The sequence below is a fragment of the Mus caroli genome, chromosome 4, assembly GCF_900094665.2.
Source record: "Mus caroli chromosome 4, CAROLI_EIJ_v1.1, whole genome shotgun sequence".
NCBI classification, from domain to species: domain Eukaryota; kingdom Metazoa; phylum Chordata; class Mammalia; order Rodentia; family Muridae; genus Mus; species Mus caroli.
The window spans coordinates 108,861,418-108,889,243 of record NC_034573.1 but is presented as its reverse complement, the minus strand read 5'-3'; the positions used below and the strand labels follow the sequence as shown (position 1 = coordinate 108,889,243).

General features: G+C 49.4%; 3 protein-coding genes across 10 annotated transcripts in view; 2 read left to right on the top strand and 1 right to left on the bottom strand.

The window, feature by feature from the left end:
- Positions 1-6,821, top strand: part of Mpl (MPL proto-oncogene, thrombopoietin receptor) — a 14,820-nt gene extending 7,999 nt beyond the window's left edge. For 3 of the 4 annotated variants that reach the window (XM_021160627.1, XM_021160626.1, XM_021160625.1), the window contains exons 7-12: positions 266-447; positions 643-785; positions 2,717-2,876; positions 3,083-3,179; positions 5,142-5,229; positions 5,570-6,821. In XM_021160627.1, coding sequence (XP_021016286.1) covers positions 266-447; positions 643-785; positions 2,717-2,876; positions 3,083-3,179; positions 5,142-5,229; positions 5,570-5,821 — 922 coding nt within the window. In that variant the 3' untranslated portion in view covers positions 5,822-6,821. The remainder of the gene's footprint in view (positions 1-265; positions 448-642; positions 786-2,716; positions 2,877-3,082; positions 3,180-5,141; positions 5,230-5,569) is intronic. The other variant, XM_021160628.1, reaches the window with a different exon arrangement.
- A 4,038-nt stretch (positions 6,822-10,859) lies between these two features.
- Positions 10,860-15,332, top strand: Cdc20 (cell division cycle 20). Its single transcript, XM_021161602.2, has 10 exons — positions 10,860-11,281; positions 11,380-11,528; positions 11,616-11,712; positions 11,820-11,948; positions 12,043-12,239; positions 12,337-12,431; positions 12,507-12,735; positions 13,334-13,459; positions 14,633-14,750; positions 15,097-15,332. Exons 1-10 carry the CDS (start codon positions 11,101-11,103, stop codon positions 15,273-15,275), a joined length of 1,500 nt encoding a protein of 499 aa, XP_021017261.1. The 5' UTR covers positions 10,860-11,100; the 3' UTR covers positions 15,276-15,332.
- A 300-nt stretch (positions 15,333-15,632) lies between these two features.
- On the bottom strand, positions 15,633-20,175 carry Elovl1 (ELOVL fatty acid elongase 1). 5 transcript variants are annotated; one of them, XM_021161606.2, is made up of 9 exons: positions 20,054-20,175; positions 19,705-19,820; positions 17,699-17,758; positions 17,349-17,539; positions 17,113-17,193; positions 16,934-16,990; positions 16,742-16,847; positions 16,523-16,659; positions 15,633-16,352 (listed from the first exon to the last, which is right to left on the bottom strand). In XM_021161606.2, the coding sequence occupies exons 3-9, from the start codon at positions 17,742-17,744 to the stop codon at positions 16,131-16,133; spliced, it is 840 nt and encodes a 279-aa protein (XP_021017265.1). In that variant the 5' UTR covers positions 17,745-17,758; positions 19,705-19,820; positions 20,054-20,175; the 3' UTR covers positions 15,633-16,130. The 5 variants fall into 5 exon arrangements, with proteins under 5 accessions (XP_021017265.1, XP_021017262.1, XP_021017266.1 ...); XM_021161603.2 differs by lacking the exon at positions 19,705-19,820; XM_021161607.2 differs by lacking the exons at positions 19,705-19,820; positions 20,054-20,175 and adding an exon at positions 19,608-19,698.
- Positions 20,176-27,826: the final 7,651 nt, after the last annotated feature.

Below are 27,826 nucleotides of genomic sequence, written 5' to 3'. Positions count from 1 at the left end.
AAAGAAAAAGAAAAAAGAACTCTACAGACTTCGTTCTTTTAGTTCTATGACATCACCACCACCATCATTATCATCTAGTACACAAAGTAACGGGTTTCACCTACTAATTCAATACTGAATTATTTCCTCATAGCATGCGTGGACCTCATTCAGGCAAAGAAAGTCCTAGAGGCCCAAGGCACATAGGGAGGACTTCAGTCATGATCCATGTAGGACAGTGTCTGAGGTGAGCCTGATTCAGTGAGTCTCTCTGGGTGATTCTTAGGGACCCCACCTGGGAGAAATGTGAAGAGGAGGAACTGCGTCCAGGATCACAGCCCACTCTCGTCTCCCGCTGCCACTTCAAGTCACGAAATGACAGTGTTATTCACATCCTTGTAGAGGTGACCACAGCGCAAGGTGCCGTTCACAGCTACCTGGGCTCCCCTTTTTGGATCCACCAGGCTGGTAAGAACCTTCCTTCCATATTCCCACATAATTGCCAACGTCACCAAATCTAACTGGTAGGCTGAGACTTGAACTCTGTTCATGAATCATCATCATCATCATCATCACCTCTGACATTTCTGACCCATGGCCCTGGTGGCATGGTGCCTAATTCACTGTGGTGCATAACACAGTCCCTGTTGAAATCCCCTGCAGTGCTCCTTCCCACCCCGAGCCTGCACTGGAGGGAGGTCTCAAGTGGAAGGCTGGAGTTGGAGTGGCAGCACCAGTCATCTTGGGCAGCTCAAGAGACCTGCTACCAGCTCCGGTACACGGGAGAAGGCCGTGAGGATTGGAAGGTACTGTAAGGGAGCAGGTGTTCATGGGAAACTGCACACGGCATTCCCAGGTCAACACTGTCTCTGCTTCAACATCTGGGCGTGTACATCTATGCTTGTACATCCATTGTGTCAGCTGGGGCATGTGGCACCACTGACTGCTCTCCCTAAACTGTCCTCTCCCCTGGAGCTCAGTGGCATGGCACTCACCTGGCACACAAGAGTCTCCCCCCCCCCCTCCTCCATTCCATCCTGGAAGCATTAAATCAAGGTTTCCTTCCCTTTGCCTAGCGGATGGTGGCCTCCCCACCCCCTTCCCACCTCTTAGACTGAGTTAGCTCCCCTTTCCCTGTCTCTTCCTTCTCTACTCTTTCATGGGGTGTTGTTCTTGCCAGCACCCCATCCAAAAACCATCTCTCCTAGATAAACGTCTGCTCTGCCTAGGTAAGTGGTTCAACCCTGTGGTCTTAATGACTTAAACTATACACTAACAGCCCCAATTTTACCTTTCCACAAGGAAAGGGCTTTAAGAACCACATGCAAATTACCTAAAATTTGAAGTCTCCTCATTGGTGAAATGGGGAGAAAGTTATCGGTCTTGGAGTTAGATAAAAATTAAATATAATTTTTCTTTCTTTCTTTCTTTCTTTCTTTCTTTCTTTCTTTCTTTCTTTCTTTCTTTCTTTCTTTCTTTCTTTTAGCTGGGGAGATGGCTCAGTAGTTAAGAGTACTTGTTGCTTTTGCAGAGTACCCAGGCTCAGTTCCCAGCACCCACATGACAGCTTATAACCATCCATAACTCCAGGTTCAGGGATCTGAGGGCACCAGACACACGCCTGATTCATATACATATATGCAGACAAAACATATACATGGTAAATAAATCTAAAAACATTTCGTATATCAATTCCTAGCATACTTCCTGGCGTATAGAGATACTAATTACACAATTAAACAATGTTTTTATTCTCCGTTAACACACACACAAACACACACATCTTCCTGCCAGACAACCCAAGCAAACAGCTTCATTCCTAGACAGACCAGATACAATTATCTGAAATAAATTAATTTTCCTCCTGAGTTGTACTTTTTTACTATATATAGTTCATAAATATAGCATTAAATTTCCCTGTGTATACCATTCATGTAGCCAAATTGTCAATCACCCAGATGTATATATAACATATATAATCTCCCTTCACTCCTTCTGTCTATACACTGCATAGTAACCAAAGATGACGGCTGTCTTACCATTGCCATCAATCTGACTGACTGGAGTTAAACTTTATAAAGTAGACCCATTAGTATTCTCTTGGAGCTGACTTCTCAGCTCTGTCAGCGGCACCACAGCCACCTCTTACCCAATACCCAAGCCTAGAAACATTCTTGCTACCTTCTTTCCTTGTTCCTGCTATTTACCAATGGGTAATTTGCATAATGTGTTAACACTCCTCATTCCAAGTCTTCCCTTTGACCTTCTGTTCTCTTAGCGCACTAAAGCAGTATTGTTTCCTTGTGCTCCCTCTGTGCCTTGCACTAATTGTGATTTTTCTGCTTCCCTCTTTAGATGAAACGATGTATTTCACTTGTCTAGGACCTAGCTCAGTGTTTGGCATATCCTAAGCAACTGGAGTGTTTGCTAAGCGTATAATAGTATCCCTGCTCGCACAAAATAACGTCTGTGGTCCTGGTACCTAGCACAAATCTGGTGTCCTCTGCAGTATAGTACTTATGGCACGGTCTGTGTGTCTTTTAGAGTGTCCAAGGCCGGATTAGTGGGGATGGTTTGCGCTTGTAGCTGTATCCTCACATCTTGTGGAGGAATGCATAGCTATGTGAGCGAGCGACTGGCTGTGTGTATTCCTCGTGTGATCTTGATCTCAGGCAGAGCTTTCGATCATGCCAGCTCCAAGCCTGGGCTCAGACCCACTCCACGTTGCTCCTCTCAGGTGCTGGAGCCATCTCTCGGAGCCCGGGGAGGGACCCTAGAGCTGCGTCCCCGAGCTCGCTACAGCTTGCAGCTGCGTGCCAGGCTCAACGGCCCCACCTACCAAGGTCCCTGGAGCGCCTGGTCTCCTCCAGCTAGGGTGTCCACGGGCTCCGAGACTGGTGAGGATGGGCAGGGCTGAAGCTGGTCTACACTGCGTGGGGACCTGGTTACACTATAGGTGGGGCTCTGGGCAAGCCTCAGAACTCAGCGCAGCCCAGTGCAGTGTTGAGTTTACCGGATGCTGAGGGTGGAGCCAGGGCTAGAGCCAGCACGCCCCAGGGTGGAGCTGAGGGTCAGCCGTGGTCAGATGCTTTTTGTTTCCTAGCTTGGATCACCTTGGTGACTGCTTTGCTCCTGGTGCTGAGCCTCAGTGCCCTTCTGGGCCTACTGCTGCTAAAGTGGCAATTTCCTGCGCACTACAGGTACCGCCCTTCGAAAAGGATGGTGGGGTGTGGTCCGTGAGGACAGTGGCCTCTGAACAAGTATTCTAGGGTCACTTGCTGACACCGCTCTCTGGACCACAGAACATCCACACCTACCTCTTCAGCTGCTTCCTGCTCGCCTCTGGGAGTGGAGTTCTTCCACTGTAACCTGCCCACTCCTTGGACGCCTCCAATAGCCCCATCTCCTGGCTGCTCACTTAGTGACAGGGCTACTGTCCAACTTTGGCCCAAATCAGAGTTCTTGTGTCTCTCCATCCGCACACCATCCAGTTGGCTTTGAAACCTGGTCATTCCGACTCAGGCAAGCCGATCAAACAATGCTTTCTTTCTCTGGCCCCACACACTACCTGACTTTGAAACAGTGCCCCTTCTCTCTCTTCCTGGCGAGCTTCTCCAAACGCACATAATTCTATGGCGACTTGCCTACCTTCCCAGGATAGAACAAAATCTCAGCCTTGCCGAAGCCCTGAGTTACTCCAGTTGGGTTGTTTTTCTGCTCAGTGCCTTTGCACATAACGACCCTCCTGTGTGGAATATCCTCTTTGGCTGACTACACATTCATCTTTAAATAACTTTCTTCACTAAACTTAGCCTTTCCTGGCCTCCTCTCATTGGCTGCTCCTTTGTGTCCGAGTGGTGTTTTCCTGCACTAATCTATTTGGTGCAGGGTGCTGTACCTAGGGCTCCCACGTGCTAAGCACGCGCTTCACACACACACACACACACACACACCCGTCCTACGCTCCCAGCTCAGCTTTTCTCCCTTCGCCTGTCCTCCCCATCAGACCTTACTCTGCCATTTTTAAACCCTCAGCACAGTGTCTGCCAAGTAGAAGTCCCTTAAATAAGTTCCCTAATGAATGACTCACTTATGTGAGGGCTGAGGAGACATTATAAACCTGAGGAGAGAATCCATACCATCACAGTCCTTCACTTGGCACTGTCTGCTGAGTCTTGAGCTCAGAAGTCAAAAGTATAGAAGAGCGTGTTTTGGTTAGAGGCTAGGCCAAGCGACAGGACCCCGCTCCTGGACTCCACTCCACACCTCACTTTGAACATGGTTTTTTGTTTTGGGTTTTTTAAAGACAGGATCTTACTTGTAGCCCAGGCTGGCCTGGAAGTCTTTGTATAGTCCTGAATGACTTCAAAGTCACTGTAATCCCCATGCCTCAGCTCCACCCCCTGCCCCACCCTGAGTCCTAGGATTACAGGTATGAGCCATCACACCTGACTTTCTTTAAACTTTTAATCTGCCTTTGTATAAGAGCAGTCTAGAATGGAGCCTTTATTCAAAGGTAGCCATTTATCTGAAACCCCCCCCCCACCTTCCCACCCCAAAATGTTGATGGAGAAGAAGGAAGTGATGTTGCAAACTGGGCTATTTTCTACAATCAGAAAGGTCTCGGAGGAGGCCAGTCTCCTTTGGCTGAAGTCCTTCAACTTGCCAATAAATCTGCTGCCCAAGAGTTGGAAGTCTCCCCAGTATGCCTTCATTTGCACTCTTCACAGACAACCCCCTGCAGTAGCATCCAGAGCTAGACACAGCACTGGTTTTCTTTTTCACTCATTCAGTTTCCCAAGCACCTACTGTGGGCTCAATGCTGGGGTAACAGGAGTGGGACAACCTACTGTGGGTTCAGTGCTAGGGTAACGACTGGAACAACAGACAAGCTTTCGAATGGAACCTATGTTCTCATGGACTAGGGTAAAAACAAACGAATGTAACAATGAAAGACTCCAGCGCATGGGATAGTTAGCGATGGGGAACGAAGACATACTGTCTTTGGCAGAGTGGTCAGGCCAACCCACCTTGACTATGCCCCTGTCTCTTCACACTTATTCCTCTGCCTTACTGCCTCCCCTCCTGGCCCACTTTAGGGCCCTCCTTATTGGTCCCAACTCAATCCCGAGTCATGTTCCTCTCTCTTCCTTCTCTGATAGGAGACTGAGGCATGCTTTGTGGCCCTCGCTTCCAGACCTACACCGGGTCCTAGGCCAGTACCTCAGAGACACTGCAGCCCTAAATCCTGTGAGTACACCCTAACCCTCCCCTCCTCCAATCACCCACCACCAATGACTCTTATCCCCACAGTGCAACTTGCTCATGGTCTTTGCCTCCATATTTACTATCCCTAAGTGTTACTCCCTAACCTAATTTGTATTAAGCAAACCCAGCCCACTCTATACCCTAAGAACTCTAGCTATTTTATTTTATTTTATTTTATTTTATTTTATTTTATGAGATAGGGTTTCTCTGTGTAGCCCTGGCTGTCCCTGGACTAGTTAAATAGACCAGGCTGGCCTGCTCTGCGTCCCAGGAGCCTGAGCCACTCCTGGTTAATCTAGTTCCTTCTGCTCGTCTCTCTCAGTCTAAGGCCATGGTTACCGATAGCTGTGAAGAAGTGGAACCCAGCCTCCTGGAAATCCTCCCTAAGTCCTCAGAAAGCACTCCTTTACCTCTGTGTCCCTCCCAGCCTCAGATGGACTACAGAGGACTGCAACCTTGCCTGCGGACCATGCCCCTGTCTGTGTGTCCACCCATGACTGAGACGGGGTCCTGCTGCACCACACACATTGCCAACCACTCCTACCTACCGCTAAGCTATTGGCAGCAGCCCTGAAGGCAGTCCCCATGCTACTGCAGACCTACAGCTTCCTGCACACTACCTTACCCATCCTCAACACCATCCATTCTGTTGCCACCCCACTCCCCCTCAGGCTTTATAACACTGATCACTCCAGACGGCTGCTCACAAATCCAGAGCTCTGTCTCTGCAGCTGCTTGGCTCCTCTGGCTCTTTATTTTTATTTTTTTCTATATTTTAGACAGTGTTTTATTATATAACTCTGATGGCCTATAACTTGCTATGTAGAAACGGCTGGCCTCGAACTCACAGAGATCTGCCTGCTGTGACTAAAGGTGCCATTCCCTGTAGCTCCAAACACTTGGGGGGCGGGGAAAGTCTCTGTTTCCCCATCTCCTTCAGACTTTAAAGAGTTCTTCAGTGAGTCCCCTAGCTTGCTGTTAAGGGAACTGTGCAAGCCTTCTAATTATGAGACCCAGTGGGGTCTTGCTGTCATCTATTTATTCGATCTCTCTTGGCATCCTCCTCCACCCTGGGTTCCACAGTATCACCTTCCTTCCTGGTTCTGTTCCTGCCTCTCTGAGCATACTAGCAGCAAAAGAGCCAACTCTGGAGCTAGAACCAGGTTCTGGTGCTGTCATTCACACCTGCTAGCTGTGCAAACTTAGGCAAATAGCCTTTGAGCCTTTCCCTCTCATCTACGAAGTGTGGGTAATAACAGAACCCCACAGAGCAGTGTGAACAATTGAGAGCACACTGGCTGGGACAGTCAATGCTTAAAATGCCCCAGTTAATGTCCTAAGTATTTCTTCTCTTCCTATTCTGGCCTTTGATGCATGATGACCATCAGAAAGTTCTTATCTCCAGCCCAGACTTCTATAGATCCCACAGTGTTTTGTGTGGGTTTTAACATTTGTTTCTTGCTCCTGGGTAGTGAGTTGAAAGGCAAGGGTTAGGATCTGTCCTTACCCCCAGCACCTTCAATACTATTTCATGTATGATAGGTGGCAGACCTCCAATAAATATCGTCTGAATGAAACCTTTCTGAATGATGTTGCCTTGACTCCGTGCCCGCTTCCTTGACCTTGCATGCCACACTTTGCAGTGGTAAATGAACTCAAACCACTCAGGTTACAGAGTTCTCTGAGCCATTCAAACTGTCAATCATGTTACCATGTTTGGGTCTCTGCTAGCTCCAAATATACCCACTTTGTTAGGGTCTTGGCAGAGATGGACAGCACGAACTGGGTAAGTTGACTAGCTTAATACAGGACAGGACACATTCCCAAAGGTGAGGGTGAGATTTTTGGAAAGCCATCAAGGAACAGCATTGTGCCACAGAGCTTGTAAGGAAGCTGGGACCAACCTTAGACGTGAAGCAGTAAGGACGACCCATCAGACCTAGAGGGAAGAACTACAAGACAAGTTCACTTTCAGCAGGAGGGCGAATTAGTTCTGAGTCTCTTGGAATAGAGATTCTTTTAATGGCAGAGGATGAATTATGAATATGCCGTATGCCATCTGTTTGCTACCCCAGACCCACGTCACCCTTCTCTCCCGTGATGGACAGGGTTGACTCACAGACTCTGTATCAGAGGGTTCCTGAGAGCTTTGTTTCTGTTTGCATTCCATGGGAGGATAGTGTTAAATTGTGTCCCCTGTCTCCAAAATGTCGACTTTGAAATCTTAAATTCAAGTACCTCAACTGTGATTTTTTTTTTTAAAGCAGGGTTATTACATTCAAAATTAGTTAAAATGAGTCACTGTGGTTGGTACTCTTAGGGGGAAAGGGAGGATTTTAGACCTTGATGGGGAAAGGAGAAAGAAAGCCAAGTGAAGATAGTCAGAAACCAAGAACCACCATCAAACCACCAGAGAAGCACGGACTGGATCCTCCCTCAGAGTCCTCCAAGACAACCACCCTCTACCATTTTTGGTCTGGCACTTGTAGCCTCAGCATTGCGAGCCAATGGGTATCTGTCCTCTAGGGCACCCATCTTTTGGTACTTGGTTATGGCTCAGAGGCTGGGCTCACAAGTGAGCTCCCAGACTCCACATCTGGCTTGCTTTCTGCATGCCCTTTGAAACAAACCCCATGGGCTCATTGTCCTTATCCTCTCCCCCAAAGTCTCCAGTGACTCCATGTTCAGGTGGCCAGATCCCTTGTCTCTGTTATAGCTTAATTGTCAGGTTCACTTCTCTTTCTTTTAGTGGCAAGGTCTCGACTCTACATCCACCTCTGGCAAGGTCTCGACTCTACATCCACCTCTGGCTGACTGCTGGGCTTCAGGCATGCACACTTTCCAGTGCACATGTCTCCTGTAGCTGCATTGTCTTAAAAGTTCTCTCAGTCCAGAAGTTGAAAACCACTTGACAGGAACTTCCACTGTTCCCACAGTTCCTGGCAGATAAAAGCCAAACTCCATAGCTTAACATTAGGCTCCCCTTTTCTGTCTTCTGAGGTCCAGGAACTCACTAAGGAACTGGAGAACATTAAATCTCTAGTTTTCCAAGGCAATTAGAAATGGAAGAAAGAATGCCGGGCGTGGTGGCGCACACCTTTAATCCCAGCACTCAGGAGGCTGAGGCAGGCAAATTTCTGAGTTTGAGGCCAGCCTGGTCTACACAGTGAATTCTAGGACAGCCAGGACTATACAGAGAAACCCTGTCTCAAAAACCTTAAAAAAAAAAAAGAAGAAGAAGAAAGAAAGAAAGAAAGAAAGAAAGAAAGAAAGAAAGAAAAGAAAAGAAAAGAAAAGAAAAGAAAAGAAAAGAAAAGAAAAGAAAAGAAAAGAAAAGAAAAAAGAAATGGAAGAAAGACAAGTGCTTCAGAGCTAGAAACTACAGTGAGTGTGGCTAACAGCTGAAGACCCTGCCGTCATTAGAGGTCATTTTAGGCTAAGGACTGAGCGTCTTCCAACTCCTTACTAGGCAGCATATTGCTGTGACTACAATGCTGTGCCTTTGTTAACATCTCTTACCTCATTCGGACCCAATTTCTTTCTTTCTGTTTGTTTTTTTGAAATGGGGTCCCTCTATTACATAGCCCTACCTGTCCTGGAACTCACGGAGAACCACCTGCCACTGCCTCCCAAGTGTTGGGATTACGTAAAATTAAGGCAGTTTGCTTATCTGCCTTAAGAGATCAGTAAATTTGCCAGATGTGGTGACACACACCTTTAATCCCAGCACTCCGAATGCAGACGCATTTGAGTTCGAGGTCAGCCTGGTTTACACAGTGAGTTACAGGACAGCCAGGGCTACACAAAACCTTGTCTCAAAAAAAAAAAAAAAAAAAGTTCAAGGTCATCCTAAGCTACGTGGAGTTCAAAACCAGCCTGGCTACATGAGAGTGTGTTTCCAAAATATGTGTGTAAACTGTTTTAATGCAATAGTTAGCAGATGGTCAATTAGTAACACCCATTATTATTTGTATTAATGTTGTTTTACCTTTGTGCATATTCACTAAAGCCCTGGACTAAATGGGAGTCACCTAGATCCTAGATCCTTCTTTTTTCTTTTTTTCTTTTTTGTTTGTTTGTTTGTTTGTTTGTTTGTTTGTTTGTTTTTCGAGACAGGGTTTCTCTGTATAGCCCTGGCTGTCCTGGAACTCACTTTGTAGACCAGGCTNGCCTCAAACTCAGAGATCAACCTGCCTCTGCCTCCCAAGTGCTGGGATTAAAGGTGTGTGCCACCACTGCCTGGCGCTTTTTTTTTTTTTTTTAATGTTTTTTATTGTCACCAGAAGGAAGAGGTGTGCTGTGGGTGCAGAGATCAAAGGGCAACTTTTTTTTTTTAAGTGTGTTTGTGTTTTGCCTACATCTATGTACCTCATGCACACCTGATGCTAGCAGAGGCCAGGGAAGGCACTGGATCCCCTGGGACTACAGTAATAGATGCTTGAGAACCTATATTGGGCGCTGGGAACTGAACCCTAGGTAATCTGGAAGAGCATCTAGTGATAACAGCTAAGCCATCATCTCTCTAACCTCCCTTCCGCTTTAAAATTATTTTTATTGGGGAGGAGGGGTGTGTTTGTGTGCCATCTGTATGCTGGTTCCATAAGGAGGGCATCGATGCCCTGGAGCTGGAGTTAGAGGTAGTTGTGCGCTGCCTGACAAACCAAATTCTGGTCCCGTGGATGAACAAGAAGTTCTAACTGAGGCATCTCTCCAGGCTCCAGACCTGGATTCTTACCAACCTCTTTTTATGACCTTGGGCTAATTTCTTGCACTGCACCTTGATTTTTCTATCAGCATAACCAGGTTCTTGGCCCGGCGTGGTGGCACACGCCTTATATTCCACCGCATCGCTGAGATCCAGGGCAGTTTTTTTCTACAAGGTGAATTCCAGACCAGCCCGGACTGCATAGTGAGACCCTTGTCTGAAACAAACAAAATGGGTGTCGCTCTGGCAGGTTATGTACTACGGAGGTAAGGAGATCTCTAGGTCTCTGAAGAATCCAAAGTCCCACGGGAGTCCCGCCACAGGATGAGATGTCCCCAAGAACAGCCTAACCTAATCTTCACGACGAAAGGCTGGAATTCTGATCATTGTTTTGACACCCCCCTTCCTCTCACTTTGTGTTTGCTGAACCCCACACTGGCCCGCATACTTCCTTCCTAGCAGGGTTTCTGGCGTCCTCCCCATTCAGACCGCCACCTCCCCACCGTCTCTAACCAACTGGGTCCTCCGGATTGACTCACTCTCTCTCTCTCTCTCTCTCTCTCTCTCTCTCTGTGTGTGTGTGTGTGTGTGTGACACCTAAGTACCACACACAGGCTTCGATGTGACCTTTCAATGATTCCCAGTGCTCTAACTGCCGGGTCCAACCCAGAGAGATGCCCAGCGGAGAGCGGATCCCGAGGACTAACTGTGCGGGACCCGCCCCCGCGCTCCGATTCGGGCTCCGATTCGGGCTCCGATTCGGGCTGGGACGAAGGCTCCCAGAGATGGGTTCGGGACTTCCTTCCAAATGCTTGGTCGTCGCACTCTCGTGAGACTTGCTCCCGGAAGACCCGGCCCTCTTCAGTGTAGCGACCAATCGGCAAGGGCGACGGTTAAGACAGTTGGGTTTTGAAGGAGCCAATGAACGCTAGCAGCGGAGAGTTTAAGAACAACAGTCCGGCGTGCCCTTAGCTTGTCCGGAAAAGAACGCGTTCGGCAGTCGTACAGACGCGCTGCGAGGAGCCGGGGGTTTGTGTTCGGGAGAGCTGAGTACGGAGAGGGGCCGGGCTGGTGCGAGCTGTGGCAGGCGGAGCCCAGGAGCCCGGCGAGGATCGAGCTTGGTCGCCTCTCGCCCCGGTAGCCGTGCCATGGCGCAGTTCGTGTTCGAGAGCGATTTGCACTCACTGCTTCAACTGGATGCGCCCATCCCCAATGCCCCGGTTGCGCGCTGGCAGCGCAAAGCAAAGGAAGCCACAGGCCCAGCCCCCTCGCCCATGCGGGCCGCCAACAGATCACACAGCGCCGGCCGGACCCCAGGCCGAACTCCTGGTGAGTGGGTGGAGGGAGCTGGAATCGCTGAGAGTCCGTCTTCATGCGCCCTCCGGGAGCCTCATCGGGCTGTCTGACTTCTCTCTCCCTGCCCCCAGGCAAATCTAGTTCCAAGGTTCAGACCACCCCTAGCAAACCTGGAGGTGACCGCTTTATCCCCCAACGCAGTGCTTCTCAAATGGAGGTGGCCAGCTTCCTCTTAAGCAAGGAAAACCAGCCGGAAGACAGGGGGACACCCACCAAAAAGGTATGATTCCACAGGGGTCATGAGACTTGAGGTGTCTGTCCCCTGGCTGATACCGGTCTGCCTCCACTCACTTGCCCTGTATTTCAGGAGCATCAGAAAGCCTGGTCTCTCAACCTGAACGGTTTTGATGTGGAGGAAGCCAAGATCCTCAGGCTCAGCGGCAAACCTCAGAATGCCCCAGAAGGTAAGGAGTGACATCATGGAGGCTGGTGTCCGTCCTTCCTAAGTGGCTGCTTTTCCACATGTGGGTGGGTATCAGTTTCCAAGTCCAGACCCACTCTCTTGCCACAGGCTACCAGAACAGACTGAAAGTACTGTACAGTCAGAAAGCCACGCCTGGCTCCAGCAGGAAGGCTTGCAGATACATCCCTTCTCTGCCAGACAGGATCCTTGATGCCCCTGAAATCCGGAATGACTACTGTGAGTGCACTGTTGTCTTTGTGGATGGAGAAAGATGGCCTAGGAATGGACCAGTCCAACAAAGGACCTCATGTTTTCTTCCTTCCCTTGGCAGACCTGAATCTTGTAGATTGGAGCTCTGGAAATGTATTGGCTGTGGCACTGGACAACAGTGTGTACTTATGGAACGCTGGTTCTGGTGACATCCTGCAGTTGTTGCAAATGGAGCAGCCTGGGGACTACATATCCTCGGTGGCCTGGATCAAGGAGGGCAACTACCTAGCAGTGGGCACCAGCAATGCTGAGGTCCAGGTGAGCCTGCTTGCCTGTATTGTGGCTCTGTGGTCACTGGGCTCAGGGAGGAGCTTGCCCACCTTCCATCTGTGACCCTGTGGTCTTTCCTCTGCAGCTCTGGGATGTGCAGCAGCAGAAACGACTTCGAAACATGACCAGTCACTCCGCCCGAGTAAGCTCCCTCAGTTGGAACAGCTATATCCTGTCCAGGTTGGTGTTTTTCCCAGTCTATAGCAAAACCTTTCCGGTTTCTGCCATCTGGAACTAAATCTCTTTTCTTCTCAGTGGTTCCCGGTCTGGCCACATCCACCACCATGATGTTCGGGTAGCAGAACACCATGTGGCCACACTGAGTGGCCATAGCCAGGAAGTATGTGGGCTTCGCTGGGCCCCAGATGGACGACATCTGGCAAGTGGTGGCAATGATAACATTGTCAACGTGTGGCCTAGTGGTCCTGGAGAAAGTGGATGGGCTCCCCTGCAAACATTCACTCAACATCAAGGTGCTGTCAAGGTGAGAAAGCATTTGAGCTGAGGTTTATAGACACTCGGCTATAAACGAGGGACTACTAAGAGGAGAAGGCAAGGCGGGGTTGAGTTTAATTGTAACACTTAAGAGTTGAGAGATAGTTTTGTCCACTGAGTATTCATGATAGATGATGACTACTGTGCCCAGAGAGCTGGGTGCCTTCCAGCATCGTCACAATTATTGAAGCAGCTCCTGTCTTGGAGTTGTTTGAAAATTGTTATCACCTCTGATTGGCTAATAAAGAGCTGATCAGCTTGTAGCTGGGGAGGAGAGTTTAAGGTGGGTGGGAAGAGAGGCGAGGTCACCAGGAGGGAGTCTCCAGGAGACGGGGGAGGAGGAGCAGCCAGGGCGAGATGGAGATGTCAGGTTACAGGGCAGGTGCTGGGTGGTAGGCATCAGAGCTGGGCTAGAATAGATGAGAACCCTGCCCAGCTATAGAGCAAGAAGCTCTTTAATACATATTCCAGGTTTCTGTGCCATTTCAAGGGAAAGGAGGGCATGGAAAAGCTCAGTTCTTTTTTTACACGTAGGGCTGCTTCTGCCTCTCTGTTGACCTGACCCAGCCTTTATCCATTCCACCCAGGCTGTTGCATGGTGTCCCTGGCAGTCCAATATCCTGGCAACAGGAGGAGGAACCAGTGACCGGCACATTCGCATTTGGAACGTCTGCTCAGGGGCCTGTCTGAGTGCTGTGGATGTGCATTCCCAGGTAGTTTGTTGTGCTGGCTGCTGCTGGTGATTCATAGTTTAACCTATCCCAGGCAGAGGTGTGTTCCTCTATGTGACATTTCTGAACAGCCACTTCTACTCCAACTCTCTACCTGATCATTTCTAAATTTCTGACTCAGCCCTCATTGGCATTCCCATTCCCTAGTTTGGCTTCTCTCCAACCCTAGGTCCTCAAGAATCAACCTCCTCCGTAGGTCCTAATTAAGCTTGTCAGCTCACCTTGCCTTCCTGAGATGTACTGTGCTCCTCTTGTACTGTTTTAGATAGTAGAACCTGCTTAGAAATCTGAAAAGCCACCTAATCTTTCATCCTCCTCAGGATATTTCAGTGTTAGCTTGAAATACCATTCACATCTGTCCCTTCCTCAGTACTCCATTCATTCATTTACATCTGTCCCTTCCTCAGCACTCTCATTCATTCATTCATCCATCCATTTATTGAGGCAGGGTCTTGTGAGACAGAGTCTTGCCTTTGCTGGCCTCAGTCCTGCTTTTAGCATCCCAAGCGCTGAGGTTACCAGCGTGCACCACCATGCCCAGGCTCTCCCACACATTCTCTCTCTCTCCCACCCCCCTTCCAGTTTCTTCTATACAATCCGAGTGGTATCTTACTGTCCTTAAACCTGTGATGACTCCCACAACCTACAGCATAAGATCCAAATACATTAGATCCAGGCAGTGGTGGTGCACGCCTTTAATCCTAGCACTTGGGAGGCAGAGGCAGGTGGATCTCTGAGTTCCAGGACAGCTAGGGCTATACAGAGAAAGAAACCCTGTATCGGAAAAAAACAAAACAAAACAAAAAACCAAATGTATTAGAACATTTGAGGCTCTTGCTGCTGATATGCCTTGCTGTAAATACTCCAGTTTTCCCTATCTGCTCCCCTCACTTGGCCTTCACTGCAGGTGTGGGCTCTGAAGGCAGATGGTTGAAGTTGCACAAGGGAGCCACTTATGGGATGACTTTGGGTAACATGAAACTTCCCTTCTGGTGGATTCATCTTCATCACCACGGATGTTTGTCTCGGGGCTTCAGTGAGGACTGTGACCATTAAGTTAAATCTGCAGCACCGGACAGGGTGTCTAATACAAGAATGGACTCGGTTCTGAGTAACCCTGCCTGCCTCTCATGTCCGTGATGACCTTCTCCACAGGTGTGCTCCATCCTCTGGTCTCCCCACTATAAGGAGCTTATCTCCGGTCACGGCTTTGCCCAGAACCAGCTGGTTATCTGGAAGTATCCAACCATGGCCAAGGTGGCTGAGCTCAAAGGTAGGTGGCAATAGGAAGCCAGGCAGAAAGGCCACATAGTGTATGTTTCCATCGTTATGAAATATTGAGAATAAACAGACTGATTTGGCTTGCCTGGGGATCTGGCAAGGGTGGTGGGAGGGTGTGATTGCACAGGAATGGGTAGATGCAGAGTTAACAGGCTCACGGCTTAGATTTAGAATTTCGTGGTACTGGTTATAACAATGTACAACCTAACCTCGTAAATACAGTAACACCACTGAATTATAAAAGGGTGAGTGTATGGCATTCACATTTCATTTCAAGGTGACTATCAAAGTTAGAGGGAGGCCTGTGTGTATGCTCGAGTGCACTGCTCTCACCCTAGGTCACACAGCACGGGTCCTGGGTCTTACAATGAGTCCAGATGGGGCCACAGTGGCATCAGCAGCAGCTGATGAGACTCTACGGTTGTGGCGCTGCTTTGAGATGGACCCTGCCCTTCGGCGCGAGCGGGAAAAAGCCAGTGTAGCTAAAAGTAGCCTCATCCACCAAGGCATCCGTTGAACAAACCCATTTCCTTTCTTGTTTTTATTTTTTTCTAATAAAGTTCGTATCTTCCTTTCTTATGTCCTAGCATCCTTCCTACATGCTGCCCCTACTCTGACTAGAGCTAGACTTGGCAACCCCCCGCCCCTTTTTATATTATTTTTGTAGTTTGGGGAACCAAACCCAGAGCCTTGCCTACTGAGCTTCATTTTTCTTTTGAGACAGGGTGCAGGCTAACCTTGAGCTTGTGAGCTCCTACTTTGTACCCTCCCCAGGAGCTGGGATTACGGCATGCACTACTATCCATCCCTTTTGTTTGTAAACAAGCCACAGCTAAAGCTGTGTCCCGCACCTCATTTACACACACACACAATCTCAGTGGTTTCCTGTCACTTTAATTAAGACACAAGTGAGCGCACAGCCTGATTGCCAGGCCTGCTGCCTGCCCATTCTGACCTTTGACCCGAAGCTCATGCTTCCATGTGGAGTGAGAAGGGAGCCTGAGTCCACAGTGACAGATTATTGCTGACCTCTTCAGTGTGAGGAGAAAGGCCACAAGACCCGGGTGCGTGCCGGCCAGCCCTGAGTGTTCCTCTCCCGAGTTTAAGGCAGGGAGGGGGTAGTAAGTGTCCAGCCCTTTCAGCCTCCAGTTCTGGTGGCAGACAGCAGTGAGGCCACATCCCTGGAGCTGGCTGGGAGAAGGGATGGGAACAGTGGCCCCTGTAGACCAGCTGTGGGGAGGGGAAAGCCAGTCCGCCTGCTCAGTCCTGACCACAGAGCCCTGGTCACGGGTATGGCAGAGAGGACACTTGTGGATGCTGCCCAAGGTGCAGTCCTGAGGCACTTAGGTGGGCAATGTCTAGGCCATGCTTCTCAGTTGGCCTTGACCTTGGTGGTAGCTGGAGCTCCATTTTGCTGAACTGCACGGGGCAGCCGCTTCCCCTTGGTGTAAGAGTGATACCAGAAATTGGAGAACAGTATGAAGAAGATGGTGCCATACATCCAGATGAGGTGGATGATGATAGGGTACTGGTAGTTGCAGCTGGGCATGAAGTAGTATTGGCTGATGTGCAGTGAGACCAGGACAAACTGGATCTGGGATAGAAAAAGACAAGGGTCAGAAATAGGTTTGGGAGGGGAGGGAGTAGAAATAGTCAAAAGCTTAGGGTGGGGAAGGCAAGGATCAGAGGTGAAACTGGGTAGAAAGAAGAAGGAACTAAGTTAGAAACACTGGGGGTTGGCTTTGGGCCCAACAGGCTCCTCACCAGCTGAATGGCAGTCATATGTTTCTTCCACCAAAGGTAGGGCTGGGCCACAGGGCCAAGGGCAGACAATCCATAGTAGAGGTACATGACAACGTGTACAGAGGAGTTTATCATGGCATGGAAGGAGCCCATTCCTCCTATGATGGCAAACAAGATGGTCAGGAGATGAGCCTCTCCTCCCCATGGCCACCCTCTTCTCCAGCGGCCTTCACTGCTCACCTGGAGCAACTTTTATCCCCCACCACCAACTCCAGGGAAGCACCGAGTGATGGAAGACATGGAGGAAGGTCACTTGCCCGTCCTTCTTCCGGAGGACAAATATCACCTGGGGGAAGAATGGGGAGGCTGCATGCCCGTCCGCCCGTCCGTCCATCCTTCCCACTCCCAAGTTCTAGTAGCTATAACACTCACTGTGTCCATCAGCTCAATGACCTTGGAAAGCATGAAGAGCCAGGCCACTCGAACCATCTGTGAGAAGTCAAATCAATCTTACTAGTTACACGGTATCCAAAGAGCCTCTGCTACCTGGCCAACTCTGCTCTCCCTTATCTAGGTTGCTTATAATTATGGTTACCTAAGGCTCTACTTACCCGAAGTGCTTCAGGGCTATTGGAAAAGTCTATGGGGTCACAGCGCCAGGTGTAGGTACTCAGCCAACCAGACATCAGAAACTAAGAAAAGAGTGGATTAAACCCCCCGTTCTCTTCCAGCAACCCCTCCCCTTCGCTAACTGAACCTCTGCAACCGATAGTGCCATGCTCTGGCCCATGCCCTGTACCCTAACTCAACCTGCGACAGAAACTACAGCCTAGGCATTCCAGCCTACCTCATAGACAATGTAGAGGGAGAGTATCACCAGTGAGAAATTGTAGACAATCATGAAGCCTCGAAGTTGGAAGGGCTTCCGATTAGCCATGATTCGAGGCCCAAGTGAGAGGATGAAGTACACATAGGTCAGAAGGATGGATGTTATTAGCAAGGGGGACCCCATCAGAGGGTAGCTTTGGATCCGGGGATCTGTGAATAGGATGTCAAAGGAGTGAGGGTCACAGGGTTTAAGAACTTTCCCTGGTCTAGACATGAGTCAGGTCACAAGGAGTTCCTAAGGACATAACCCTAGATCCTGGGATCCCAGGGAAGAAGGGAAGGAAGGCAGTGCTATAGACAGCTGCTTACCTGCATGCTTCATCAGCTCGTGGTACGAGTTCACAACAGCCTCCATCCTGGTTAAGGACTCTAAGGAGGGATGGAGAGGAGGTATTAGGCAGGGGCCACTGCATGGCCCCCCATCACACATGTGGCCGGCAGGACAAGATACAGAATCAGACAACTGCTGCCTCACTGACAAAAGGATAGGGCTCTGAACCCAGCTCAGTGGTAAAGTATTTTCCCATCATACACAAGGCCCCAGGTCGAATCCTGGCCATGGTGAGTAGGAGTATACTGGGAGAAGAGACGGTCTGGAGCATCGGCTGCCTAAGCATCCTGCCTGCCTGGATGGAGCCGTTCCCACCTTTCCCCTCCACTCTCTTGAGAGCTTCCCTTCCCTGCCTTCCTCCTCCCCTCTGAGACCTGCCTTCCAGGTCTCCTGGAGCCCTTCTCCTCACAACACAGTTCATCTTCCCGGTGAACTTCCTCAACCTTTCTGGCAAGCAGTCTCATCTCTCAGCTTTGAGAGACACTCTTCTCTCCAGAGAATCTCCCCTTCAGCCAGTCCTCTCATACCCACTTCTCCCAGGTAAAGTCCCTCTGGCCCTTTTCCAAGACTCTCCTCTCGCCTCTGTCCCCTGCAGGGACTCCCACCTCCATGGTCCTGCCTCTGTCCTTTCTAGTACCTGAACAAACCTAGGGTTCCACTTCTCCCGTGGTGAACACCAGTGCCCCCGGGCTTCCCCTTTGCCTCCCAGGCTCTCACCTCCAGCCTCCTGCCTTCTTCCAGTGCTTCACCTCCAGCCTCTCTCCTCCCTTCTTCTCAGGGGCAAGTTCTGCCTCTCTCTCTTCCACTCCAGGAGCCTGGCTCTTTGAGACTCCTGCCCTGGCGGCTCCACCTGTCTGACTAGATCTTGTAGCAGCCCCGCCCTCCTCCCGCCCCCGCTACGTTGGGCATGGGGTGGAGGGTGGGTCCAGGCCACAGGTCAATGCCTAGAGGAGCAGGACCCACCAGAATTGAGAAAGCCAAGTGAGCCCCAGCCTCACCACCTCTGACCAACCAGATAAGTTTGTAGGTTCTCCAGAAACTTCTGGCCAGGACGTCTGGCCAAAGCCAGAACTGCTAAAAATCCACACCCAGCATTCTCTCCCAAACCAGCCATGAATTCTTAGTTTGTCCTACTTTAGAATGGGCATCACCCTTCCCTACCAGGGAGGGGTAAAGACACCAGTGGTATGTGAGGAGGTGGGGGAGTGGGGGAGGTCTCAGGAATCTTTCCCTCCTCTGGGAGGGAGCCTCATGGGCTAGGTCCCCTCCTCCTCAAAGTTGGAGGGAATGCCAAGGGAAAGTTAATAGGGAAACAAAAATTTAGCCTAGACCCAGGAGAGCCTAGGACTTTGTCCCAGAGGACTCCCGCAATTGCCTAACAAGCAGAGTGCTCCAGCTGTTCTCCATCAATCTCCTGCCTTGGGGCTTGAGTTCTACCATCCACATCCACGCTCTCACACAGTAATATGTACCTTCATCACACCGCTCTCAACCACCCCCAGAGACATGCATACCGTGCCAGGAGCTAGCCAGCATACAACCACACACAGTCCAGGCATATCTTGTTGACCACACCACCCAAACAGGCCTCCCTACTGGACTCGGACATGCCAGGCTCCTAAACTTCACACCTGTCAGGGATTGCATTAACCGCGGGATATACAGCTGACCAGGCATGGGTACATCTTCATCCACACCTCCCTCCTGCACACAGAGCTCTCTGGTGGGTGACACTCATTTCTTCCTACAGTTAGACTTTGGTTGGTGGCTTATGTTGGAGTGGGGCCTAGCACTTAGGCATGTGCTCTGACACATGTGAGCTTGCCAGTTCCTTATCTCTTCCCTCAACCACCTCCTCCAATTCACTCGCCCTTCACCACCACTTACACCGGGAGATACACAGTGACCCCGAGGGCAGGAGGGAGTCCAGACTTCTGAGGATCTCTCCCTAAGTTTGAGGGAAACCCGGGTGCGCACCACCCACCTCCGGCGGTGAAACAGAGCCAGTTCCCTTAAGATGGATGGAAAAGAAAAAGGGCACCGGCAAAGGGCAGGAAGAGGAAAGAGAGGAGGGGGCAAAGGGGGGAAGGCCAGGAGGTGCTGAAAAAGAACTAGGTGTGAGCAAATGGGGGTCAGGGGCCAAGGTGCCGGGGAGGGATCGTGTGGGCAGGCCCAGCCCCAGTGGCTGGGACCTCCCACCCACTCGCCCCAGGAACAGCCTCGCCCACAGCCTGGGCAGGGCAGGGCAGGGCAGGGCAGGCAGGGCAGGGCTAGCCTGGCCAGCCAGGCAGGGGGCGCTGACACGTGGGGAGCCATGGAAGGTACACACTCACCAGTGGGAACCAGGCGGGCAGCAGTGAAGGGTTCAAAGGGATCAGGTCCGGAGAGAAGTCCCCAGGGCCGCCTGCCGGCCACTTCCTCATCTGCTGGGCCGACTTTCTGTCACCAGAGGGGGAGGGGGCGGGCCGGGCGGGGGGCGCCTGCTGATTGGGCGGCTGGCCGAGGCAGGAGGGGCCGTCCAGCGCCTGCCTGGCCGCCAGGGCGGGAGCAGGGGCGGGTCGCCAGATCCCGGGGCAGGAAGCACACCCAGCCCCAGCTCTCCACCCCTTCCTTCGCATCTCTCAGCCTGTCCCGCCGATGACTATGGCTTGGCCCGCACCCAGCTTCTTCTTGAGGTTCAGCCTGCATGGCCCCATTCGTGGTCCTCTGTCCAGTCCAGCATGAGGACCCACTCATCTCCTGTCTGCTCTGTGACAGTCGCGGCTTATGATTACGGGAAATTTCCAGGGTTCAACTGTTCCCTCAAGGCTTTTCCTGGAAGAGGAGGGCCAGCTGTGCCTACTAAGGGCTGATTGGGGTGGCGGGAGGCTTTAGCGGGAGGCAGCAGTCGGCCACCACCATGCTTCTCAGAGCCTATAAACTTGGATGAGTCCTAGCTTTAGGAGCCACGGAGAGGATTTCCTGGAACGGAGACGGGAGAATACAAGTGGCCCCAGGCAAGAACTGTGAATCACTGTTTAAACTGGCCTTCAAGGTAGTGAAAGGGGGTGGGGGTGAGGGTAGCAAGTGAAATTGGCTGTGGTTCAATGTAATAGATCTTGGAGGCCAAATGAGACAGCCTGACTTTTATTCTAGAAGCAGAAGAAAACAAGAATTTTGAGGCAGCTCATCTCATCTGTCAGACATTTACTGGCCATCTACAGTGAGCAAAACCACATTAAGCTCTGCTCCCCACACTTATATAACTTATAACCCAGGTACAAGGTGCTAGAGAGACCAGGTGAGAGGAAAACAGCTGGTCTGAAGAGGTAACAGATGGGGCTGGGAAAGCCAGACAACGTTGCAGGGGTGGGGGGGGGGAGGAGCTAATTGTCAATTCAACACCACCACCCACCCACCCCAGCACCAGATAGTCCAACTATTGCATGGCATGAAATCTGTCTTTCCTATAAAGACTCAATTATAGCTTGGACAACTGGATGATGTAAGTAGGCAGAGAGTTGAGGAATTTAGAAGAGGCAGTGGCTAGGAAGGATAATAGGTTCATAATTGGTGGATGTGGCTACCTAGGCATTGATAAGAGATGAAAGCCAGAGTATAGTTTTCAGCATTCTTTAGATTACCTGTTAGCACCTACTCTTGACCAAAAAAAAAAAAAAAAAAAAAAAAAAAAAAACCAGCAGAGAATTTACTTCCAAACGCAGCTTCTGTATCATTGTATACTAGACCCCCATGTCCCTGATATGTCATTCTCAAGCCATAGCCTGAACTTCAGCCATCAAATGCCAGCATCTTTCTCTCCAGTGAACATCTGTGGTGGATCCAAAAGCTCCCAGTGGAGCATTCGGAATGGTGTTTTGCATGTGTAATTAAGGCTTGTGAGATGAATGTTCACAAATTTACATACAAACATATCCATCTATGGGGCTGCCTCTGACTCTCAAGCCTTCATCATCATGAGATGCAGTCAGATCTCCACTCTGTAAACCACTCCTGCTTCTGACTAATGTATTTTCTGCACCTTTCCCAACTCCACGATCCTTTCGGCAGGAAACGTTCATATTTTAGTCATATCTCTTAACTCCAATTGGACCCATTATCTGTCATGCAGTTAACCCTACACGTTTTCTGACTTGCTGTTAAAAATAAATAGGACAATGGAAGGAAAGGAGAAACTAAGACCTGGAGAGGACAAGCGGGGAAAACAGGACATCTTTCGATTTCCCTTGAGAGTAGTGTTTATTGAGTTAACCAATACTTATTGAGGTCCTGACGGCTTTCATGTGTATTCAAACAGCTCTAAGGCCACACCTGACTCTGAAGTTCTGAGCTTAAATGTCCCAGTTAAGGTGTGTGTGATCGTGCATATATTTTAGGAGGTATGGAACCTTCTAAAAATGAGAACAAATCGTCCCTAGCTTATAGGCTTATTGTGAAGGTTAAGGCAATAGCCCGTGTAAAGTGCTTAGCAGTCTCTGTCTCAATATTAACAGTCAGGGTAAGAATCAGGCCATCACACAGAGGACATGTTTGTATGTGATTAAATGAGTATTCCTTTAACAAATCTTTCCTAAACAACGAGCAAATCTATAAACGGCTCTGAAAGCCCTACCGAGAGATTTGGGCCTACATCTCCCTTGTGAAAGCACACTGGCAAGATGACGACACTGTCCTAAAGTCAAACAAACAGGAAGCTTCAAGTGTGTGCATATTCATCTGGGCCACACTGAGAGATGACTGTGGCAAGGCCTCAATAAATGTTGGCTGACTACATGAGTGAACAAACTCAAAGACTCTATTCTTAACTTGGTCCTGACAGAAAGCATCTTCCAATACCTGATACAGCCCAGTCTGCCAAATGGCATCTCCACAGCTATGGAGTCTTCAAAGCACCCAGCCCAGGAGAGCAGACATACACATTAATGAACACACAGTCACATGTAGGTGAAGTTCCCTATGAAAGCTCTGGGGAGCGGGGAACCTAATCAGAGGAGTGTGTGTGTGTGGTTGTTCTTAAAGGCTTCTCCGAAATGATACCTGACACTCAGAAACACTTTCTAGCAGTCAGGGAGAGGCTTTTGAGACACACAGAGGCAATGTAATGGCTTAGAAGCAAAAGATGTGGTAGGTGCTGGAAACTCTTAAGTAGAGTTCTCTCCAGCTCAGAGCCACCCCAGCCTCCCCCAACCTTCCCCACTGTATGCTCCTGTGTGTGTATGTGTGTGTGCGTGCATTTTGAGACAAGATCTCACTATGCAGCCCAAGCTGCTTTCAAATTCCAGATCCTCCTGCCTCTGTCCTCGGTGCTTTGGATTACAGGCGTGTGTGACCATCCCCAGCCCAGCCTCTGTTTATAACTGCTGGCCCTGAATGCACACAGGAATCGCACACAGGAATCACTGGGGGGGGGGGGGAGCTTTTAGACTCAGTGCTTGCCTCTCACTTCTAAATTGATACTAATGGTTGCTTTTAACAGGAAAGGGTGGGATCTTGTTTATAGGCTATATGGAAAGACAATGGGACCCATCAGAAACACACACACACACACACACACAGACTGGCTTTGGCTAAGGAAAACACGTCACAGGCTGAGATGTGTAGAAATGCAGTCTGTCAATAGGTTGGGATGACACTTAGAGAGTTTGATAAAGAAGATTATTTCTCTTCAGCAGCAGGCAAGGCACTCCCTGAGCCTGAGCCTGAGCCACAGCAAGATAAGAGGTTTTAGGAACTGATAAAAGTCTGGTAAACTGATGGCAGGCATCAGGCATGCTTCCTGGGCACAGAAGATGGCTCCACCCCCTGGGAACTGAGCAGGGTGGTGGTAGTCATCAGGGGTTTGGGTTCAGGGTTTTTGTTTTGTTTCTTTTATAAAGGAGGGGGGAATGCGTGTGTGAGTGTATGTGGAAGTTAGCAGCACCTATCTTTCCTGTTGGTACTAGGAATCAACCCCAAGAACTTTACCAACTGAGACATCTTCCTAGTGCTGCCTCCCCCTCCACCCCCTTTGATCTCACTTTATAGCTCAGGCTGGCCCAGAATTCTCTATTTTCCTGCCTCAGCATCCTGAGTACTAAAACTACAGGTATATACAAGCTCTCCTGTATCCCAGTGATGCTTAGGTTAGGAGGGTGGACATAAATGGGACCGTGTGAGATCTACAGGGATGCTACATGGAAGGCCTTGGAGGTGAGAAGGCAAGAAAACCAGACCAGAGCAGACTGACAAACTGAGGTACTGAACCCACAGGCTGGATAAGAATGAAATCCCAGCAGAGCGGGGAAGATGGCCCAGGCCAACAGTGGAAAGAACAGTAAACACAGAGGCCTGATGCAAGTTCTGCAACGTGGGTGGAGCATCAATGCAGTCTGGGACATCCCAAGGCTAAGGCGAGAAGGCATCTCAGGAACTCTTAATCCACAAACTGAGTACTGCAAATTCAGAAGAAAGGATGAGGCCCAAGGGTCTCTCTGTAGAGGTGGCACCGCACAAAGCAGGCCGTGGCAGGCTGTCCTTGCTGTCACTCCTCTTAAGGCATTCCTCCCCAACTATTCCTATGCCTTCTCTGACACCCCCCAGATCCAAGCTCCTGATAGCGTTGAATTCAGCAAGCCCAGAGTTCTTCCCTGCGATGGATCAGTGAAGCAGAAGGGAGAGGTACACAGGAAGGGAACAGCCTTGGAGGCCCTAAGGCATCTAAAAGCTACAGAGCACCCTTCCTTTTCTTTTGTGGGTTTGTATGTATAGATGTGCATGCATATGTATGGGTGCATGGACCTGTGGGTGCACACATAGAGGCAAGAGGGCAATGTCTAGGATCTTCTCCTATGGCTTTTTAAATTTTTTTAAAAAAATTTTTGACTACGTGTGTGTGTTTTGCTTCCACATGTATGTGTACCTCCAGGGACTAGAGTTACAGATAGTTATGAGATGTTATGTGGGTACCAGGAATCCATCCCAGCTCCTCTACAAAAGCAACAAATGCTTTCAACCTCTGAGCCAAATCTTTAGCCCTCTCTACATTTTTGAGAAGACTGTCTCACTGAACCTGGAGCTCACTGAGTGACTAAACTGCCCGACTAGCAAGATCCAGGGACCTTCCTGTGCCTGCTCCCCAACCTTGAAATTACATGTGGCTGTGGCGGTTAGAAATCTAAACTTGGACTGGAGAGATGGCTCAGTGGTAAGAGCACCAATTGCTCTTCTGAAGGTCCTGAGTTCAAATCCCAGCAACCACATGATGGCTCACAACCATCCGTAATGAGATCTGACACCCTCTTCTGGTGCATCTGAAGACAGCTACAGTGTACTTAAGATATAATAATAAATAAATCTTAAAAAAGAAAAAGAAAGAAATCCAAACTGAGATCCTGGCATAGGCACAGCTTGCACTCTGCCCGCTTTACCCACTGAGCTATGTCCTCCACCCCTCTCTCTTCCCTAAATTAAACTAGCTTAACTACAACGTTGCAATCCAAACGGTCTAATTAGGTAAACTGACTTCTCAGGAGGCAGAATAGGAGAATAATAGCATTTGCCTTAAGGACCTTGTATGCACTTGTAAGAAACTTGAACTGTAGCCTATAGAAAGTTATAGCTACTTAGAGGGTTAAACTTACATGTGCTTGGCTCAAAGTATCCTTTGAAATAAGTTCCTCATCACGGAGGTGGCAAGTGGGGCTCTTGAAAGTGGAATGTCTAAGGTTATACAAGGGGAAGTGTTTAGGCTACCATTTGAACTTATAAAGAATAAACTCCAATAAAAATAAAAATTGCCCTAATGGAACTGTGTCAAGTGTCCAGAAAAGACACACTAAAAGCTTTTCAGGACCAGCAACACTTGAACTGCAAAGATGGGTGAACAAAGACTAGAGGCAGGAAGGAGGATGACCCCTCTGAGTGGGCATAGCACGGAAGCCATGCGGCAACACGTACCCAATGGCCCAACAGCTGCGCTGAGAGCCTTTACAGCAAATGCAGAGACTGGTTGAGGATGCAGGAACCAATGTCTGAATGAATGTATGAAGGGAGAGGCAAGCACCCGACTACAGAGCTCTGGCTCTGATACACAGTAATTCAGCCCAGCCCAGCCTGTGCATTGTAAGCACAGGCCACTGAGGTTGGGTCTATTACAGCTGCCTGGAAGGGGATCTGAGGGTAGAGAGCCCTCTTTAGGAGGGGAGGACTGTGTGAGCTGTTAGCTGGTTCCGACAAAGAAGAGACACTATTTAGAAACAATGAAAAAGAAACTCTTAGGTGAGGGAGCTTGTTCCTGATACAATTTAAGACCAAACTGGGGCTTAAGAGAGGGCATAGGTGCAGGGCAGTGGTGCCCGCCATTAATACCAGCACTTGGGAGGCAGAGACAGGTGAATTTCTGAGTTCGAGGCCAGCCTGGCCTACAGAGTGAGTTCCAGGACAGCCAGGGCTACACAGAAAAACCCTGTCTCAAAAAACAAAAAAAAAAAAAAAAAAAAAAAAGAGAGAGAGAGCGCTGTTACATAGGTAACAGCTAAGAGGGGAAAATGTCACAAAGCTAGATACAAAGCTAACTCACAGTATCGCTAGCTCTGGACTGTTGCTAGGGAGTCCCTGGGAATGAAACCCATACACAGGGTGCCTCCAAGGACAGCTCCGAGGCATAAGCACAGGGGAGTGGCAGGAGGAGGAAGAGTTTATGGCCTCTTAGAGAGATTGGTCAATCATTTATTCAAGTAACTACTGGGAGCAGATTTCTAGCTAGGAATAGCTAAAATGGACCTCAGTTACTTCATACGACCACTACAAAAATGAAATCATAATAGAAAGAAGAGCAACACTTCCATAGGTGTTTATGATGGGCCACATGCAATGGAATGCTACCTTTCCAAGACCACACAGTTCTCAGGCGGAAAACTGCTCAGACTCTGACAGTTCAAGGTGCTGGAGCTGGAAGGACAATAGAGTGCAGGGGGAGCTAGAAGGCATTTGTACACGGCAAAGGCAGAGCGTAAGAGAGGAGGTAACTGGCATTACAAGATGGCAGAGATATTGAGTTGTGGACAGGCTGGGATACTGGAAGGCCTCACAGAGAGGTGACAGGGGAGCCCAACTTTGAAAGTTGATTTGGGGGCTGTAGAGATGGCTCAGTGGTTAAGAGCACTGACTGCTCTTCCAGAGGTCCTGAGTCCAATTCCCAGCAACCACATGGTGGCTCACAACCATCTATAATGGGATCTGATGCCTTTTTTCATATTGCAGACAGAGCTCTCATATATATAAATAAATATTTTTTTAAAAAATTGATTGGGAGTTTGGCATGGTGATCAGGGGGCTCAGGCAGGAGGATTGCCAAGAGTCCTAGGCCAGCCTAGGCTAGGTGAGACCCCGTTTAATCCCCTCTCACAGAAGAACTATCGTTAACTATCAGACGGAATGATAAAGCATAGCAGAAAAAATGGAGGCTCAAAAGAACTGGTCTCACTAGACAGTTTGTGTGGCTTTTGAAATGAGGTAGGTGCAAATCAATATAGCAGAGAAGCCAGAAGGCAGGCAACTCGGCCAAAGACCCTCACTTGCCTTTCCACAAAATGAGAGCTACTTTTAAAATAGCCCCACGGAGTCTGCCAGCTGAGTCTGAAGCCTTTCGGTCCATATGTCCTTGAAATCTTTTTCCTCCTAATAGTGGCTGTGTAGCTGGACCTGCTAGCACAGGTTGGTAATCCCAGGTTATTGGGAGGTTGAGGCAGGAGGATCCCAAGTTCAAAGCTGGAACCTGAGCTGTAAATTGAAGAGCATCCTGGGTAATTTAGTGAGACCCTGCCTCAAAATCAAAGTGAAAAGTGAGATGGGAACAGAGCTCCGTACAGAACAACTGCCTATCACACATAGAGGCTCTGAGCTCCACACAGAACACCTGCCTATCACACATAGAGGCTCTGAGCTCCACACAGAACACCTGCCTATCACACACAGAGGCTCCGAGCTTCCACATAGAACACCCACCTATCACACATAGAGGCTCTAGACTCAATTCCTACTGTGTCTCAGTTCTCAGCCCCCTTCTCTTACACACACACACACACACACAGAGAGAGAGAGAGAGAGAGAGAGAGAGAGAGAGAGAG